The sequence below is a fragment of the Hakea prostrata genome, chromosome 4 (genome assembly GCF_041222555.1).
Source record: "Hakea prostrata isolate BN-2017 chromosome 4, UWA_Hpros_2, whole genome shotgun sequence".
NCBI classification, from domain to species: Eukaryota; Viridiplantae; Streptophyta; class Magnoliopsida; order Proteales; family Proteaceae; genus Hakea; species Hakea prostrata.
This window is the reverse complement of record NC_142603.1, coordinates 10,197,185-10,216,990: the sequence shown is the minus strand read 5'-3', so window position 1 is coordinate 10,216,990 and position 19,806 is coordinate 10,197,185. Positions and strand designations below refer to the sequence as shown.

The window sequence follows — 19,806 nt, the reverse complement described above, 5'->3', positions numbered from 1 at the left end:
CTGGTCCGACAAATTTTTAGCGATTTTGTAGTGATAAAATCACCTCGTACTCATACATCTATAGATGATGTTTTTAGTGTAAAAAGATGAATCCCTAGATTTCATGAATCTGAGGATTCATACAACTAAATGAGTATACATTTTCCATTTATGAATCCAGATATTTGAAATTTATAGATTCATATAATCAAACAAACTCTAAAGATTGTGCCACTTGAGCAACATAATACATCAAATAACTATTATTCTCCTGATCAAATGATAAAATTTTACTGTTTCTGTTGTAAAATTGTAAAAATGATGCAAATCATTTTTTCCCCTTATAAAATTGATGAATATTATGTTCATTTGGACATACATTTAATATTATAGATAAAATATACAGACAAATATATGCACGAGCATATAAGCTATTGAACATCTCAAACCCCGAAAAAAGAAAAAAAAACATTCAAGGAGATCCAACGGCAGAATATATATACCCGTACCGCCCGATTTAAAATTTTACCCAGAAGAGCTCACCGGCAAATGCCGCGAAGTCTCGTGCCGGACAGATTCGAATCGGATCGGGTGGTACTGTTGTCATTCCGCGACGTGTATCGGTCCATGAGTACTCAAAACTGATAGGGAAAAAAAGAGAGGTATTTTTTTTACCAACGGCGAAAACATTTTTTTTGCTCCCTTGAAAAAACTAGGACAAATTGATTCTTCTAAAGCCTCAACTTCACTTGTTGAGCGAGGGAGCGAGGGAGCGAGTTCGCGAGCTCTCTGTCATTTCGTTGGCAACGTAGTATCTTAGATCTGTGCGTAGTCTTCTGATTTCGCCATGGCTCAACCTCTCGCCAAGAAGGACGACGACCGAGATGATGAAAGTAAGCCTTGGGATCCCAAGATTTCAACTTTCTACTCTGATTTCAATTTCGTGTTATGGCTTATCAGTTTCAAATTCGATCTTTGTGTTTATTCTCCATTTGATGAATTTGTCAATATAAATTGATATATCATTTTTCTTTTGTATCTTAGAAGTAATTGGATCCGTGATTCAAACTGTAGATCTATCGTTATTCTTTGATTTGTTATTTGATTTCGTATATGATGATGTTCAACCGGTTCAGTGCATGTGCTTTGACGGGAATTATGTTTATTCTTGCTAGATCTGGTGGTGATTATTGCTTGTTTGTTTTCTCTGCGGAAGTTCAGTTACTTCGTGTTGTTTAATTGCAATGTAGGTGGCTGTAGACATGATCTTCTAATTTAGTTGCTGTTCTTGTGCGAGTTTATAATTGTGTTGCTTGGAATAATTATAAGTCGATCTCATCTTACAGAAGATTGATTTTTTTAATTTTTTAATTTCTTTGATATATTATCAGTGGAGTACTCTCCGTTTACTGGGATTGAGAAGGGTGCTGTCCTTCAAGAAGCCAGGGTTTTCAATGATCCTCAGCTGGACCCCAGGAGATGCTCACAGGTTCTTGCTTCATGTTCTAGTGTTATTACGTGGCGCTCTCTCTCTCTCTCTCTCTCTCTCTCTCTCTCTCTCTTTATTTTTCCTTCCTTCCTGCGATGTGCATAGCAGGATTTACTGTATTTTCCCTTTTCCAGGTTATTACAAAACTGCTCTATTTACTTAACCAAGGAGAAACATTCACAAAGGTAGATTCCGTGTGTTGATTTATTTTCCATAGCATTTTTTTACTGGTTGCTGTTTTGGTGTCATCAATGATTGTGATATAATTTTGACGATTATGTGACTTCTATTGAATTGTATAGATTGAAGCAACGGAAGTCTTTTTTTCTGTCACAAAGCTTTTCCAGTCTAAGGATGTAGGACTGAGGAGAATGGTCTATTTGATAATCAAGGAGCTTTCCCCTTCAGCTGATGAGGTTTTTGAATACAATTATTTATTTATTTAAACTTGATATTTATTTGGAAAATGATGCTGACTTGTAGTCTTTTTTTTAAAGGTTATTATTGTCACAAGCTCACTGATGAAGGATATGAATAGCAAGACAGATATGTATAGGGCCAATGCTATCCGGGTTCTTTGTAGGATTACTGATGGTACCCTTCTCACCCAAATAGAAAGATATCTCAAGCAAGCAATTGTGGACAAGAATCCCGTTGTTGCCAGTGCTGCTCTTGTTAGTGGAGTTCACTTACTACAGGTATCACACATTATTTCTACTTTCTTGTTATAAGTATAGTTCTGGTTATTTTATCTACTAATGTTTGTTATTCAAATAGACAAACCCAGAAATTGTCAAACGTTGGAGCAATGAGGTACAGGAAGCAGTTCAATCGAGGGCTGCCCTTGTACAATTCCATGCTCTGGCTCTTCTCCACCAGGTAGGTTTGATCTTTTCTCCTTTCACATACTTTGTTTTATAGTCAACTTCAAAGTGAGTATTTGGTTTTGCATTACAATTGTGATGCTCCAAAGAACTCGATGACACTGTGTTTCAGTTTTTTGGTTGTTGAAGCAAGTGGCTGGTGTCTGCATTTAAATTGTTTGATTCATGAAAGCTTTTTCAAGGTTGATTTAAGAAAGCATTTAACTAAATCATAAAACTTTTGGGAGAAGTAGCTTTTATTTAACAAACACATAAAGTCCATTGTTTTCTACATTAATTTAATAATTCATTCACTAGGTTTTCATCTTCAGTGTATTGACAAACGATGGTAGGAAAAGAAATACATGTGTAGGTGTATAACAAATCCAGAACACAATAACTGCAATAAAGGATAGTGGAGGGAGAAGAAGTAAAGGAATTGCCAAGAATAACAGCTGATGGATGGCAATTCATCTCATCATATAATTACAGAATCAAACCTAATTACAAAGGAAAGTCCTATCCATGTCCATGTCCCAAGTCCAAGTTAGTAACGTAAAAACTTGTCTAAAAGGAAAAAGTTCATACGAACTTGGTGACAAAGGCTTTCACACAAGCAGAATGCATGGGGAGGGGGCAATTTTCCTAAGCAGTCTTACCACAGAAATTTTTTCTTAGAGGCTGTTTCAGTGTCTTGACCTCGGACTACAACTGTGGTCCATTGACCATTGCATCAAGGCCCGCCCCTTCTATCAAGAAAAAGTAAGCAAATAAATAAAGAACAACTAATCAAGAGAAAACCTCCTTTTGGAACACTATCTTTCCATTCCCCTCCAAGATGAAGAGTGTGTGGTGAGTGCAAATATAAAATCTAAGTTTCCAGCTTTGCCAAAACATTCTTAGCAGTACCAATCTTTAATTTATGTAGCAGTCATAGATGCCAGTGAGTACAAAGAACTTTGTCTTTGATGTAACCCTGAATTACAGGGCAGGTAGTAGGATCTTCCTAAGAAAGCAGCAGGCAGACTAGGGTTCAATATCAGAGAATCCGTTCCTGCATCAATATCCACACAGACCAGCTGGCTTCGGGTGCTGGTTTAAATTGGTCCTAGCTGGTTCTACATCGTCTTTCATAACTGGTTCTTTAATGTAATGCTGTCTAAGTGAAGTTATACGGGCATGACGGTCTTTTCTTATGTTTTATTTCAGTTTAAGTGTCCAAGTCTAGTAGGAGGCATACGTCTAATAGTTTTTAAGGTTCTATTTCTCTTAGGAGTATATTTCCTAGTTCCTCTAAAAGTTGTAATGCTGTTTAGCCTCTATCTATAGCCCCTTGAGGAAGAATACAGCAATGGTTCAGGTTATGTTGTTTCCAGCTTTGGCTTAGATTTATTTCTCTTTGTGGATTGTTGATCTAGTGCTTAAAGGCTAGATTGGGGGTTTCTTGGTGGTTGAAATCCAAGTACCTGCGTTCCTCGGTGTTCAAAGTCCAATGTGGTTAAGATTTTTGTTTTAGATTATGGATTCAGCCTTCCAGCCGATTGTATCCATTGAGCAAATATGGGTTCGATCAAAACTTGCTTCTCCAGAGTACCAAAACAAGCTTGACATTGTTTTGAACGTAAATTTGCAAAGTATGGAACCCGAGAAAGAGGCTAGCCCAACTTAAATGGGATTGGTGATGGGTGTAAATGGATAACTGAAATACGCCTCCGAATGCATCTACATCCGTTTAGAGGTATCTAAATCTATCTGATTACTAATAAGATGCAAATATGGTATATACCTCTTTCCTACCGATTATTATCCATCCGATTAAGTTACTTGTTTGGATTTCTTTTCTTATTTTTATAACTTTTTACTTGAGATATGTGACTTTTTTTTTAGATTTTCTACTAAGATAGCTACCAAAGTTGCTAAATTCTTAAATTTCAAACCTAGCCCTCACAAATAAAACGGTAAAGATGTCAACAAATAGTTGAAAACTTGTATTCAAATTGTATTCATACCAATTTAAAAGAATCTACTTAAGAAAATAACTATCCGCCTATCATTCGAATCCGACAAAATCCGTCCAATAATTGATTGGATATTATCTGAATCCAACCGAATACAATAGGATGCAGATATGGTATTACCACTATCCGATCCGAATCCAATCCGTTTACACCTCTATTCATCATTGGTCTAATATTCTTGCCAAGACATTATCCTCATTCTGCTCCTCCATCTTCACTTCATACTCTGAAGCACAGAAAAGATTGTTACATCAGAGTACAGAAACCATACTTCCCTTTCCTCTCTCCTCTTTCCATTCTGTTTTGTTCTAAGCCCCAAACTACCTTGGTGAACCCTTTCCCCTCCGGATTCAAGAAACTTAATAACTCTTGATTACCCATCAGTTTTGTGTCAGGTTTCAACCACAGGCTGCCCCCGTAAACTTAGATTTGATACCAGTTTTGAAGCCTTTCTAACTAGACAATCCCAAGATACATCATCTTTTTTGAATTTTCACACACTGAAATACCCATACAGCATTTGAATTGTCACACTCTTAAATACCCTAAAAACAGAACCCAGATCTAAACTAGTCTATCCGTACATTACTAAACTTGGAGATCATTTCCTTATGTCATTACTTACATTTCCTCGAAGTTTCTGCCCATGCTGAACCTATAAGTCCTATATCCCTAACTCTAAGGTTTCATCCAAGTCACCCCAAAGCAGGATCTCCTCTAACATTCTATACTTCAAATTTCTTTCCTCACCAGCCCATTAGGATATTGGATTCTGTAGCTCACAGCATTAATGTTTTAAGCTGCAAAGATCCCATTCCCACTAGATTGCATTTATAATTTCCTTACTTTTACCTGTAAAACCTATGAATTAAATTTCAAGAAGCCCTTCTTGAACCCCTTTCGGTTGGTTTTAACATCTTGGCTATCTGCTCCTCATTCTACTGAGACTACATCAAGGATACTGAATTTACTTATTGCTGGTGATGCTTCACTTGTAGTAGATCCTTCTGAGTTGAAAGCATATCTAAGGAGTGGACATAGACAAAATAATGGAATATAGCTTTGTCACCAGTGCATGATGAAATGCAAGGATATTTTTTCCTTATTTAAATGAATCTTGTTAACATGGTGCTTATCTGTATGGACTGTTATATTGCAGATACGGCAAAATGATCGGTTAGCTGTTAGCAAACTAGTAACCAGCTTAACAAGAGGAACAGTTCGTTCTCCTTTGGCCCAGTGCCTCTTGATTCGTTACACTAGTCAGGTGCTTTTATTTGTTGAGAATTGTATGATGCTTTCAATACCACATGTATTTGTTTAGTGTTGTCATTGTCAATCATTCTGAAACAATTGTATGCGCAGGTAATACGTGAGTCAGGCCAGAACACTCAACCTGGAGAGCGCCCGTTTTACGATTATCTTGAAAGCTGTCTGCGACACAAAGCTGAAATGGTGATTTTTGAAGCCGCTAGAGCAATAACAGAGCTCAGTAGTGTGACCAGTCGAGAACTGACTCCTGCTATCACAGTTCTACAGCTATTCTTGAGTTCATCCAAACCGGTGCTTCGGTTTGCTGCTGTTCGTACCTTAAATAAGGTTTCTTACTGATTCTCTTTTCTTTTAGCTATAAGATATTTTTTTGGCACTTTACCTTCGTTTATTATGCATTATTTCTTTAATTTCTTTCTTTACTTCTGCTCCCTCCCCCTCCCTTGAGAGTTGATTTAGGATTATTCTTTAAATTTTTTTTTTTTATATCTAGGAAGATGGCCAGCATCTTCTTTGGGGGAGTGTGGCCCTTGTGTGCAATGTGGGGGTTGGGGCAGGATGGGTGGTCATTTTGCCCCCAATCTGTGTCAGGAGTGGGTGATAAACTACCCCCTGAGAACTTACCTTCCTCAGAATATATTCAGCTTCAGATATGCTGTTAGTGATTCTTCAAATAGAATACATATTATGAATCTTCATTTTTTGTTTTTTGAGGTTATTCTGAAAATCAATAATGGATTTGTTATTGTTGTTGTTGGATTTCCTTCCATGTAATCCACACTTTACTGCTTTTGTGTTGTAGTCTTGCTGTGTCCTTTGGGCTTGGAGTGGGTTGCAGTTTTTGAGTTGTTTTAGCTGTGACTTTAGTTTAAAGTCATACTGATTTATAGAAAGATAAAAATAACAAAAGAATGTAGGAGCTATAGGTCAGCTTACAGTCTGAACTCATATCTTTGTTCACTAGCAACTTATGGTACCTGAACTCTCAAAAGAACAATTTAGCTTGTTGGATGCCTCAAGGTTAAGTGCAAAGTTCAATGGAGTTGGCGTACAGAAAAACAGAAATCCAAGTAAGAAACAGTGGTGGCAGTATATAGAAAGAAAATTTTCTCAGAATCCTGCAGCTTGATGGGGCTGAGATTAGAGTTAACTAGACCCTGAGTATGTTATTTCAGTCCCTCCTTATAAAGCTGATCCAATGTTTGGATGTACTGGAAACAATGCAAGACTGAACATAGAAACTTGAAGTTAGCAGTATTTATCATATGAAGCAAGATCTCTATATCCATGGGTGGGGTCGTATGAGACTCGAATCTGGTTGAGGTAGAGGGAAAGGAATGGCAGATAACATTGGAATTAGCAGCCAATGTGATGGCTGGATTGACTATACTGATAGCCGAAAACTGTGCAGCCAGATTTAGCTAACCACACAGAAACAATAAACTAACGATGGGGACCTGCAAAACAGTGAATAAATAAGGTTGAAGTAGCATTAGAATTGAAGAGGAGAGAGGGGAGGATATGTGGAAAATCTGGACCAAAAGATATTTATTGTCTTACAGTTACTCTGATTGGTGGACCATTTTGGGCTTAATTGATAATAGGTTTAGGTTTTAATTTAGACCTAAGTGCGTGAATAAGTGTGCTGGTTATAACTTAAAAAACTGAGCTTATTTCCTTCTATGTGTACTTTGTTACGCTGCCTCAAGGAGCTTCGTAATATCTCTTTTAGAGTGCCCCAATTTGTTTCACAGCATAAGAGATATTTCTGTGAAGGCAGGTTAATCTTTAATTTAAGGGATTGTTTTTTTGGGAGGAAGGGTGGGGTGTTTAATTGTCATCAGTAATTATAATAGCAGTTAGAGAGCAAGGTGACCTTGGTGCAGCAGTCAGGTTGCTCCTCTGTGACCTACTGGTCGATGATTTCATTGGTTGAAATTAGGCAAAATTTATGATGATTTCCTCACCTGATTTAAGAATATTACTGCTTTGTATGCTTGCTTTCCTAACCACGCGTAACCGTGTAGTGCTGGATTCTGAAGTGTAGAAACATCGCACAATGCTTGATGGGATGGTTATCGGTACATTATATTGGAATTGATGTGGCTTCCTTTAGTGGATTGTGATGCCTTTTATGGTTCTTGGTTAGGGATAGATACCATTATCAAGGTTTGAGAACTTGGTTTCAGACCCTGAATCACTCAGCCTACAAACTGAGTTGGTATGCTTCTTCCCCCCCTTCGAAAGTTGCTTGATGAGCTCGGTGGAATTTTTCACCTAATTTGGTCATGAAGCTTGGCATGCAGCCTATTTGGGGACATTTAAACATGATTTTGCACAATCAAATTTCAAGTAGGAGTTTGCCTTATCCTAGGCTGGAAGTCTACAACATACTATTGGCAATAGAAAAGCAATTAAAGTATGGAATAAATGTAAACAACTTAAATAAGCATTGGAAATTTAAAAATATAGATTCATCAAACTAAACAGACTTCTTCAACTCCTCCTGTACTCGAATCACTTTGCTTTAATACTTAAATTACTAATGCATCACTCAAATACCAGAGACTACAACTTCATCCGAAATTTCCAATTCTTAGTGCTTGCTGGATCAAAAACTTGAAACTTTAGTTAGCTTTGCCAAAGCAAGTTAGCCTTTGACTGTAAAATATAGGCTTCCCTTTTCCATAGTGCTGCCAAGGAATCGCATGTAATCTTCCACAAAATACATAAAAGTAGAGTCATCAACAAGCTGAAGGTATCCTATCTTAGGGTATGGAAGAGGTGGAAGCATTGGTTGCAATGGGATTGATTCACTGCTACTGTCACCATGCTGTTGTACTACCATCAGCATGTATTGCTGGGTTTGGACTATGAATATGTCAACTTTAGTCATAGGTTGCCAAAGTAGTGTAAAATATACCACCAAGATTTTTTAACATATTCTTCAGAAAAACAAGATGTAAAAGGAAATGCTTTATCTTGGAATTTTCAGGTTTCTTTGATTTGTTGTAGATCTTGCAAGTCCGATATTTTGGTTGAAGCATCTCTGCCAATCTGATGATTTTCTGTTGAAAAATGAGATAAAAACCAATTTTTTTAAATGTTTTTTGGAGCTTCTCTGCTGAAACGACTAAGACAGTTAAGATCCCAACTGATCTCAGTAAAGTTGAAGGACTATTTATATGGGTGTTTGGGTCAACCTCGATCGAACTGAGACTCAGCACTTGTCCCTTCTCGTATAGCATCTTGTCTCGGTTTACCAGAACATTGAGATATTCCCGAGATCTCTGCGAGTTCTTGAACCAGCAATTTTTCCTTCATTGAGCCAAACTGGGTTCTAAATTTTTTTAAATTTCTGGAAATTCCAACCCTTCAACATCCAGTTTTAAATGTGATGACCATCATTGCTGTGCAGGTTGCGATGACTCATCCCATGGCAGTTACAAATTGCAATATAGACATGGAGAGCTTAATTTCAGATCAAAATAGGAGCATTGCCACACTTGCCATCACTACACTCTTGAAGACAGGAAATGAGTCTAGTGTAGACCGTTTGATGAAACAGATAAGCAATTTCATGTCAGACATCGCAGATGAATTCAAGATTGTCGTTGTGGAAGCTATTCGGTCATTGTGCCTTAAGTTCCCACTTAAGTACCGTGCATTGTGAGTTTCTCAGATTTTATGGCTGATACTTTGTGCCTTTAATAGTAAAAATCAGGGTTTGGATTGTTAATTTTCCTTTTTCTGTTTAATTGTAGGATGAACTTCTTGAGCAGTATCCTCAGAGAAGAAGGTGGTTTCGAGTATAAAAAGGCAATTGTTGACTCAATTGTTATTCTTATAAGGGATATTCCTGAAGCTAAAGAAAGTGGACTCTTTCATCTCTGTGAATTTATTGAGGATTGTGAATTCACATATCTGTCTACTCAGGTGGATTTCTTAATGAAGTTATGGTTATCCAATTTATTAAGCTACTTGAAATTTTAAATGTGTTAGTTGACTCACTATTGTGCTCTGTGTTTTCTTTCCTGCTTGGTTATTCCTCTGATATTTCCAGATACTTCATTTCCTGGGAAATGAGGGACCAAAGACATCAGATCCCAGTAAGTACATAAGGTACATCTATAACCGTGTAATTCTTGAAAATGCAACTGTTCGGGCTAGTGCCGTTAGTACATTGGCAAAATTTGGTGCTATGGTCGATTCCTTGAAGGTAATTTTCTCTTCTACCAGTTCATCAATTCACTGAATGGTTGCTTTGCTTAATTCTGGTTCTGATTATTGTTGGACTATTTTATGCAGCCTCGTATTTTTATTCTGTTGAGACGCTGCCTCTTTGACAGTGATGATGAGGTGAGTTTTGATGTACCATATGAAGAATTTCTTGTTTTGAAAATATTCGTGAAATTTGTCTCCTAAAGCATTTATGTGGGTTGATTCTTGATGCATATAAGAAACTTAAATGGTACAATACTCTGCAAAATTTGTTTCTGAACTATAATTTGAACTCTCAGGATTGTTTCTGTAATTTTCCTATTAGAATTGAGGCTGGTCCTTGTTGGTTCATTGTCTGCTGTGTGTACTATTTTTATTTGATAATATATGAATTGACTTCAGTTTTTCCATGTTTCTCTTGTTTGCATCATTGTTCCAGAAAAGTAGCAAAATGCTGCACTTCGTTGGCAACTTTTCCTACTGATGTTTATGACTCCACATTGCTTTACGTCTTGAGTTAGAGTGACTGCCAACGGTGCCTTGAGTTTTCAGTTTCTTAATAACATCCAACAGGCAGCTACAAAGATCTTTGTAAGGCATAATTGAATTGAGTTTAGCTGGAGTCTATAACAGCCTATGATTTTTGGGAATGGTAGGGTGTCATTATTGTGTTTTGTAAACTTATTAGGAGTCAGCTCTAGTACTTTGTTATTTTCGGACTTCTTGTTGATGGAAAGGGGGAGGGGGAGGATTGCATAGTCCTTTTTTATTTTTATGGTACGAGTTTTTATTAATAGGAACATATAGTATTCAGAAAATTTTGAAATATTTGATATTCTTTTATACTTACTAGGGACCTAAAATGCAAATATTATTAAAGATATGTATGAGGGTGTGGTGACTAGTGTGAGATCTGGGAGAGGTCAGGCAACGGCTTCCTAATTATAATTAGCTTACATCAGGGACTGCATTAGGCCCTTATCTATTTGTGTCTATCATAGATGACCTAACCAAGAGCATTTGAAATAGGGTCCTAAGGTACATCGTACATGCTTTTCGCTGATGATTTTGGTGGATGGGACAAAATCAGGGTTTAATGCTAAGTTAAAGCTTTGGAGGTCAACCATGGACTCGGAGACAAGAGCCTTCATGATTAGTAAAATGAGAGTGGAGTATATGATGAGTGATTTTAGTTACACTATGATGAAACATTATATGAATTGAGGAAAAAGAGATACCACAAAGTGATTATTTTAGATATACAGTGTCATCATTATTGAAGGTGATATAAAGAATGATGTTTCACAAAGAATTAAAGTGGGATGGGAAGTGGAGAGGTGTGTCTTCAGTGCTATTTGACATTTTGACCAACATATTGGTTTAATACTTAAAAGGGAACTTCTGTAGGACTATCGTATGACTATCTATGATGTTTGGTAATTTTGGGCAGTTCAAATGTGTCATATTGAGAACCTATGTGTAGCAGAGATAAGTATGTTAAGATGGACGTGGAAATTTACGAAGGATGTGGTCTTGAGAGCAAGGTGTGAAATTTTGCTAATTTCGGTCATCTTGGTACCTTTCGAGATTACCAAAATACTGAAATTTTGGAATCTTCTTTTAAATTTTGACCCTTAATTTCGGTGGTCTTTTTGGGTTATTCTAGCTTGGTTTTCGGTGTCCAGCCTAATTTGAGGCCAATAAACACACTGGGATTGTTGTTTTTGCCTAAAACCAATCCAAAGTGATGTTCTTGATTAGCATGCTTGGCTAATGTGAGCAAAGCTGGAATTCTGGAACATGAATTTTAACCAATATAAATATGGTTATTATGCAAGACAAAGTAGACAACACTAATATTTTCTTTAAAATGCAACACCTAATACAACAAGTAGATTCAACATACAAGTATTGTCAAGTTGGATCCATCCACTACGTCATAGAGGATTACTCTGAATAGTGTACATAAGTATGCAAAACTGATCAGCTACTTATCTCTCCCATCTCCAAGTGCAAGTCCCTTAATCTCTCCCATCTCGCTTTTGTTGACGATCTCATGATCTTCTCTAAAGCGGACCATCTTTCTATCTCTTCCATCCTCTCGGCTCTCTCACAATTTGAATCTCTCTCTGGCCTTTGTGTAAACCTCGATAAATCCACCCTCTTTCTCTCTGGTGTCTCTGATCAGATCCAGAATTCCCTCCTCCAGCTTTCAGGCTTTAAACCCGGTTCCTTCCCTGTGGCCTATTTGGGTCTCCCGCTCATTCCCGGTAGACTTACCCGCCACCACTGCCTCCCGATGCTTGATCATATTTGCAAGGTTTAAAGTATCTCACGATACCATACGATACTAGCCGATACATATCCATATTTGACCCAACCGATACGATACATCTTGATACGTCTCTCCATTGAATTACACGAAAATACATTAGCTAGAGTGATACGATACTCGATACAGGATGATACCTCTCTTAAAATCACCTGACCGATACGATACACGATACCGATACTTTAAACCTTGCATATTTGTAAGAAGCTTCAACTTTGGAAGGGCAAGCTTCTATCTTTTGTGGGAAGAGTGGTTCTCATCCGCTCCGTCCTTCAATCTTCCTATCTCTATTGGTGTGGAATATTCTCCATTCCTAAGTCGATTATTCAGGCTATGGAATCCTTATTCTGTGCCTTCCTTTGGAAAGGGCAGGAAGCCTCCCGCTTCATCCACTCGGTGAGTTGGTCTTTCATCTGTCGGGCTACTTCGGAAGGAGGCCTGGGTATTTGTCGGATCTCTGATGTTAACCTAGCCTGTCTTCTCAAGCTCATCTGGAAAATTGCCTCAAAGCATGACTCCATTTAGGTTAAATGGGTATATTCTTACCTTATTTGGTCTGAATTCTTCTGGACTGCCCCGTTGCCCTCCAACCCTTCTTGGGTATGGAGGAAGATCCTCTCGTTGCACCCCGCGCCATCTCTGCTATTACTACCATCATCTCCTCCGGCTCCTCCACTTCCTTTTGGCTTGACCCGTGGCATCCGATGGGCATTCTCTTTAACTACTTTGGTCCCCGCACTGTTTATGATTCCTGTATCTCCAAGTCCGCCACCCTCTCCACTTTCATCTCTAATGGAGTCTGGTCCCCGGTCTCCCTCCCCTTTCTCACACAGGTTTGGGATTCCCTTCCCCCTCTTTCTAACTCCCCTAATGAGCTCACTGTTTGGCTCCCTTCCCCTTTCAAAACCTTCTCCACTTCCTCTGCCTAGAACCTACTCAGACCCCACAACCCCAAACCCCCTGGCCCGCATTGGTTTGGTTCAAAGTCTTCATTCCCCGCCACTCCCTCACCCTTTGGAGAGCCCTTAACCTTTCTTTCCCCTCCCAATCCTTCCTTATTAGCCGTCACATCCCCACCAACCCCATTTGCATCCTTTGCTGGAATGGTTCGGAAGACCTAGAGCACATTTTCTGTTCTTGCCCTTTCTCCAGATCCATCTAGGGAAAAGCCCTTGCCACCATTTGGCCCCATTCGAGGCGATCTTTCGGGTTTACTCGTGATTGGTCTTGGGTTTTGAGAAACTTTTTTGGCACTTCCATTTGCAATCGGATTGGTAAGCTAGTGTTCAGTGCCTCTATCCACCACCTCTGGTGGGAGTGCAATTTTCGGAGATGGACCTCTAAATCCCACTCCATAGATAGAATTTGGAATGCCATCTATTTTGATGTATCTTCTAGATTGATAGCTATCCCCTATTCGCCGGTTGATGATACCCCAAGGAACAGGCTCATTGTTGTCTCTTGGGGTCTTAGTTCTTCTTTTCGGTCTTCTTCTTAAAGACCTTGTTCCCCTTTTCCTCCTTTAATATTATTATTTATTCATCCAAAAAAAAGTATGCCATGACATGGTACAGATAAAGTTGTCCACATAGTCTGTCACTAGCTATTGTAGTACTGTATTTGATGGATCATAATAGTAACCAAATAGGATCTTTTTACGGGAAGGAAATTCAGATTTCATAGACTTAAGAATGAGACAAGTTTTAGTTGTGAAGCAAAGTAGCTGAAATCTAAAGAACTATCACAATGAAAACTATAGGATAGCATCAGAACAATAGGGACAAATTTGTATTTCAAGGTAAGGATAGCAACCGAAATTGAAGATTAAGGACTATATGATCTTATTGCTAGATGGAGAAATGAGGGAATAATATAGCAAAAATAAGAGAATAACAAAGACACCAAAGAAACACCCGGGCTTCACACTGCAAGGTAGATCAATTGGATCGAAAACCAACCTACCTTTATCAAACACAAGGTTTATCCAATAGAAGAATAGCTAAGAAATTAATTTTGATTTCAAATGATGAGTGTGTGTTCCACCCCCTTACATAAGTCCCTTTATATAGCCTTTCTAAAGAGACAAAAATTAAATGCAACATCAAACTACTAGCTAACACCTACCTATTAATGACTCAATTGCTACTTAACCCTTGACAAAAGAAAACCCTTTTTGACAATGGTTCCTTATCTTCAAACTATAGCCCCTTTTATTGACTTTGATGAAAATCTCAAGGACTAGACTTGGGCTTAGGTCTAAGCCCATGAAGGTCATAACAAGTGGGCTGACGTTAACCTACTAAAACAGTCTTAGCCCATGAAAACCATGGGCTAATTTGGGTCATATTCTTAGGCCTTTGATGGGCTTGACCCATTGGGCTTTTTCTTTCTTGTATATGTCTTCAATTTTGCATCATTGGCATAACTGGTTGTTCTGATCTTAATGGATATCCAAAGATGGAGTCTACAAATGATACACCTAATCCATCTCCATACCCGTATGTAGACATGCTATTACAATCAATAGATGAACCACCATATGCTCCACCAATATCCATATCCATAGCCATAAGCCCTGTATAGTACAACCCCTACAAATTTTAAAAATTCATTGGAATTTTCAAGATTTCAGTGTAATTTTCGAAATTTCAGCGAAATTATCGAAATTTGAAACTTTCTGATTTTGGTGGGAATAGTACTGAGATTGGTGAAATTTTGCTTAGTTTCACTGAAATGTAATACCTTGCTTGGGAGTTGCCCCGATCGATGACAAGCTGTGAGGGAGTTGGCTAAGGTGGGTTGGTCTTGTTCAAGGGAGGCCTAGGAAAGACATAGTAAGGAGGAATGATATGATTTGACTTGGAGGTAGAAGAACTAGGTGCACACCTAAAATGACCATAAAACGGGAGTTGTGAGTAGGACATGCATATCTGGGTCTGGTAGCAAGTGCGACTGCAGATAGAGCCTATTGGATGGTAAGTATTCTGGTGACATTTTGGACTGTGCCTTGTCACTCATACTTTCAACTTTCTTCGCATTTTCCATGTTTTTGTCCTTGTATCCAATTTCTTGTTTTCGTCCTCGTATCCAATTTCTTGTTTCCTATCTTATTTCCATTTCTTCATTACCATTTCTGTGTTGATCTCAGATCTTCATTTGTTGTTCTGCCAGTCCAATTAAATTGGGATAAGGGCCATAAGGCTACATTTGTTGTTACTAGAGATCTATGATGGAAATCTTTATGTTAATGAATACGTAAAACATTCATTTCAAGATCCAATCCCAAAGTTGTTATGCACGTTATGCTAAGAGTTGAATTCGCTAATTGATGCTTGTCCAATATTCTTACCTTGACTAGTCATAAGGATGCTCACTTACCTTACATTCAATTAGGTATTATGCTATTTAGGTTTTCATCTTGTTCTGTTGGAATTGGAAATAAAGAATCAAGGCTGTCTGATTTGTGTGCCTTCTGGATTTTTTGTTCAATTGTATTGGATCATTCGGTTTGTGGTGTTTATGTGCTTATGCGGTTGATTTTCAGTGGAAAGTGTGGCAATTATTAAATGTTCCATTGCCGGCCTTCCAGATCCGCAACCCCTTCTCTCTCTTCCTTTTTATGGTTGCAAAATTCCCCTTTTTTCCCCACAGGTTCGTGACAGGGCAACGCTTTATCTGAATACAATTGGAGGTGATGGGGGTGATGGGTCAGTTGGTGAAACTGACAAAGATGTTAAGGATTTCCTCTTTGGATCTATGGATGTTCCACTACCCAACTTGGAGACAAGTTTAAGGAACTATGTACGTGGATCTGCCAGACAACATTTGTCCTTTTACTAATTATACATATTGTGGTTTTTTATTTCTATGCTCAAAACTTAATGATCTCATATTTTTATTATCTTGATTCAGGAGCCTTCTGAAGAACCATTTAATATTGATTCTGTACCAAAGGAGGTTAAGTCACAACCTCTTGCTGAGAAGAAAGCCCCTGGTAAAAAGCCTGCTGCTTTGGGCGCTCCTCCCAGTGCTCCAACATCAACTGTTGATGCTTATGAAAAGCTGCTCTCTTCCATCCCTGAATTTTCAGGCTTTGGACAGATTTTCAAGGTTCTATTTGTTTTTGATGTCCACAATTTTGAAAGTTCATGTTTTGTTGTTTATTTATTATAGATTGGTTGATTCTTGTAACTCCTTTTTTGGTTTTCCAGTCATCAGCACCTGTGGAGCTGACTGAGGCTGAGACTGAATATGCAGTTAACGTTGTAAAGCACATTTATGATGAGCATGTTGTGTTCCAGTTCAACTGTACAAACACCATACCGGAACAACTTCTTGAAAATGTAACTTACCAGTTTTGAATTTGTCACACACACTGCTTTTCATGCACTCGGTGGTTCGTCACAATTTAATATTGTATTTTTCATTTGTTGACAACAGGTTGTCGTTATAATGGATGCCACTGAAGCTGAGGAATTTTCTGAGGTTGCTTCCAAGCCTTTAAGATCTCTACCATATGATTCACCAGGACAAACTTTTGTAGCATTTGAGAAGCCACTTGGAGTGCCTGCTGTGGGGAAGTTCTCCAATATGTTGAAATTTATTGTTAAAGAGGTAAGGACTACTGGTTAGCTGCTGTTCTCTCACTTCATTGACACCATGCCTCATGGTAGAGGGGTATTCATTCAACTTTGATACAGGCATGAGCTCTAGCTTATCAGGATGCTCATATAGCTTCTTCTGTAGAGTCGTTTCTATCTTTGTGAAGTAATTTAGCAAATATTGAAGTAGCTGAAGAATATTTAATAAGTTAAACCTGCTGCTGGGTGATGGTAATAAAGTTAACAGATTATATGATAATACTAACCCAACTTCAGACCTATTATTTTGTCTTTGCTCGGTGCTGCTCCTCCCCTCTGACCTTTCATTATAAAGAAAGAGGAAAAGAATGGTCACTTGAAGCTTTAACCAATAGAAGCATAATATACTAAGGTGACCCAACATTTTGACACCTGTAACCAACGGCTTGAGGACTTTAAATTGATATGGGTGCTCCAGTGGTCCTTGTTTTAGCTACTGCATCAGCAATTGAGTATGTGCCTGCATCTAACTATTATTTTTTATGCCTGTTGTCCCAAACTCTCATTATTGTTAATTTGTTTTCCTATTGAGAAATGCTGGCTTCTCAAAAAAATTTTGTTGGTTCCATTGGATTTAGTAATCAACAGACCCTAGCTGAGCAAGATATTGTACTCTTAGGGACCCACACTAGAAGAAACCAACAACTATGAGGTGTGGTCAATGTTTAAGTACCTGAACTGAGTTTTCTCAAGGTTTTCTTAGTTGTAAGTTGTAACCAAGGATCAAATTCTCAGGTTTGGACCTGGTTTTGTTCATTCAAGACAATTAACAGAACATGTAGCTTCTTGGGATCACTTGACCCTTCTTTCGTATCTGGTGACCGCACTACCATAGAGGGGAACTTTCTAGGTTTGTAGAGGCAAGTAGAAGCCTTAGAAATGCAATGGCATCTTCTCTTCTCTTGTTCTTTGGCTGCCTAGTCTGTTTAATTGTGTTCCTAAGTTGAGATAACAGCATCATATAGGCTAGGATGAAATATTTTATAAGTGTAATTCAGGTCGTCCACAAGCAACCCCCCCCCCTCTCCCCAAAAAAAAAAAAAAGAAGAAGAAAAGAAAGAGGGGAAAATGTTTGCTTTTACTTTGAATGAGTTGGTTTTTGCTAGTGAATATGCAGATTTGACTTTATTGTAATTAGTTGTTGATCAAGTAACTTTAGAAAACAGGGGACATCAATGGAACAATATACTTCCTAAACTAAGTATAAGATTTTCAAATTTCCATTGGTTTTCCTCAGGTTGATCCTTCTACTGGTGAAGCAGAGGAAGATGGCGTCGAAGATGAGTATCAGCTGGAGGACCTTGAGGTTGTTCCTGCAGATTATATACTGAAAGTGGGGGTCTCCAACTTTAAGAATGCGTGGGAAACCATGGGCCCAGATAATGAGCGTGTTGATGAATATGGCCTTGGCGTACGGGAGAGCTTGTCTGAGGCTGTGAATGCTGTCATCAATATTCTTGGCATGCAGCCCTGTGAGGTAAACTTTTTTTATCACTTGATGATACTAGGACAATACACAAAGAAAAAGAAAACAAGGAAATAAAATGCATTTGGTTGTACTAATGATTGAAATTTAAGCAGGCAGACATAAAATACAATTTCCTTCTGGTCTCTTGTTCTGTTACCATTCTTGGGCGGTTCCATTATTAGTACATGCACTAGTTTTTTGTTGTAGTTGTGTGACAATTGTTTCATTCAACTGCACTAGCTTTCTGCTGGAGATGATTGACCACTGTTTCATTCAATTTTTCCTATTCAGCAGAATCATAGGCTATCATTTATCCATTTATAAATTTGGCATTAAATTTATTTTTAATTTTGTTCAAGAGAGTTGGGAACTTGGAATGGTTGTTGCTCTCTCGAAGAAAAGGGAACAATAGTGTTGGCTGCTGAAAGGATTATGTGTTTGTAACATGCAGGGCACAGAAGCTGTCCCAAGCAACTCAAGATCACACACTTGTTTGTTGTCTGGCGTGTACATTGGCAATGCCAAGGTTCTTGTTCGCTTGTCATTTGGGATTGATGGGCCCAAGCAGGTTGCCATGAAGCTGGCTGTTAGATCCGAAGATCAAGCTGTGAGTGATGCCATTCACGAGATCATTGCAAGCGGTTGAGGCTAGAATAGGTTTTGTTGGCTTACCTTTCTGGGCTTCTGAAGACTTGGATGTCCAAGGTGTTGTATGTAGCAGGCATTGGTTTCAGATAAAATAGAGTAACTTTATGCAGGAATTTTTTTTCTTTTCTTTCCCGGTGGGGTTTCTTTTCTTTTAATTTTTTTCTGGTTTTTTTTTTTTTTTGGGGGGGGGGGGGGGGGTTGGGGGGACCGGGTCGAGGGTGGTGGTCTGAAATTTGTTTGTTGAGCTGTACTGTATACCCATATTCCGATATCTGAAACAGTTGGAAATTAGAAATTAAAGAAACGGTTAGCATCTTTTCAAATGGAATAGAACTTGACCAAATATATAGTTAGATATATCTTATTCCATGATAACCTTTTTCTTTTTTTTTTTTTTTTTTTTTTTTTTTGTTGAGGGATTGTTGGGGTTGAAATATTCCATGATACTTTAGATCTTAGATATCCTGGGCTTACTGTACATTAACCACCGATTCATTATCTTCTTCCCTAACAAATCCGCAGTTCACACAAATCTATTTTGAAAAATTAGATAATATCAATCAATAGGAACAGCTATAACAAATTGTGATTGGATAAACATTTTTGATAAAAAGAGAGGATGACGCCAATGAAAGCAAATAATGATCTTCGGATAGGGTCATCTCGCGAGTAAAGAAGAAGGGTTATTCTGTGGGTGGCATTAAGCCACCTTTGGCAAAGTAGTCCAAGGTGGCTGGCACCGAGCACGCACAGGCCACAAGGTACAGTGTCCCTAGCAGCGGATGCTTGCTAGCCGGAGAGCATTAAGAATTCAAAGAGAATGATGGAGTGTGTTTGGTACAACAAAATTATAAGAGTTCAATCACAAGATGAAAT

The 19,806-nt window shown here is 38.2% G+C and overlaps 1 protein-coding gene across 1 annotated transcript; it reads left to right on the top strand.

Annotated features, from left to right (window-relative positions):
• The first annotated feature begins 668 nt into the window (after positions 1–668).
• Positions 669–19,100, top strand: LOC149017755 (coatomer subunit gamma-2). Its single transcript, XM_089152088.1, has 18 exons — positions 669–872; positions 1,371–1,468; positions 1,603–1,653; positions 1,771–1,884; positions 1,966–2,166; positions 2,246–2,347; positions 5,509–5,616; positions 5,715–5,948; positions 9,040–9,290; positions 9,386–9,557; positions 9,685–9,840; positions 9,930–9,980; positions 15,826–15,975; positions 16,087–16,284; positions 16,386–16,517; positions 16,615–16,788; positions 18,052–18,291; positions 18,734–19,100. Exons 1-18 carry the CDS (start codon positions 827–829, stop codon positions 18,926–18,928), a joined length of 2,673 nt encoding a protein of 890 aa, XP_089008214.1. The 5' UTR covers positions 669–826; the 3' UTR covers positions 18,929–19,100.
• Positions 19,101–19,806: the final 706 nt, after the last annotated feature.

Bases quoted from the DNA above. Each gene is read 5' to 3' on its own strand.
- LOC149017755 (XM_089152088.1), top strand. From the start codon at position 827: ATGGCTCAACCTCTCGCCAAGAAGGACGACGACCGAGATGATGAAA. The intron at 2,167-2,245 runs GTATCACACATT...TTATTCAAATAG, and splicing joins GTGGAGTTCACTTACTACAG to ACAAACCCAGAAATTGTCAA. The intron at 9,558-9,684 runs GTGGATTTCTTA...TGATATTTCCAG, and splicing joins TCACATATCTGTCTACTCAG to ATACTTCATTTCCTGGGAAA.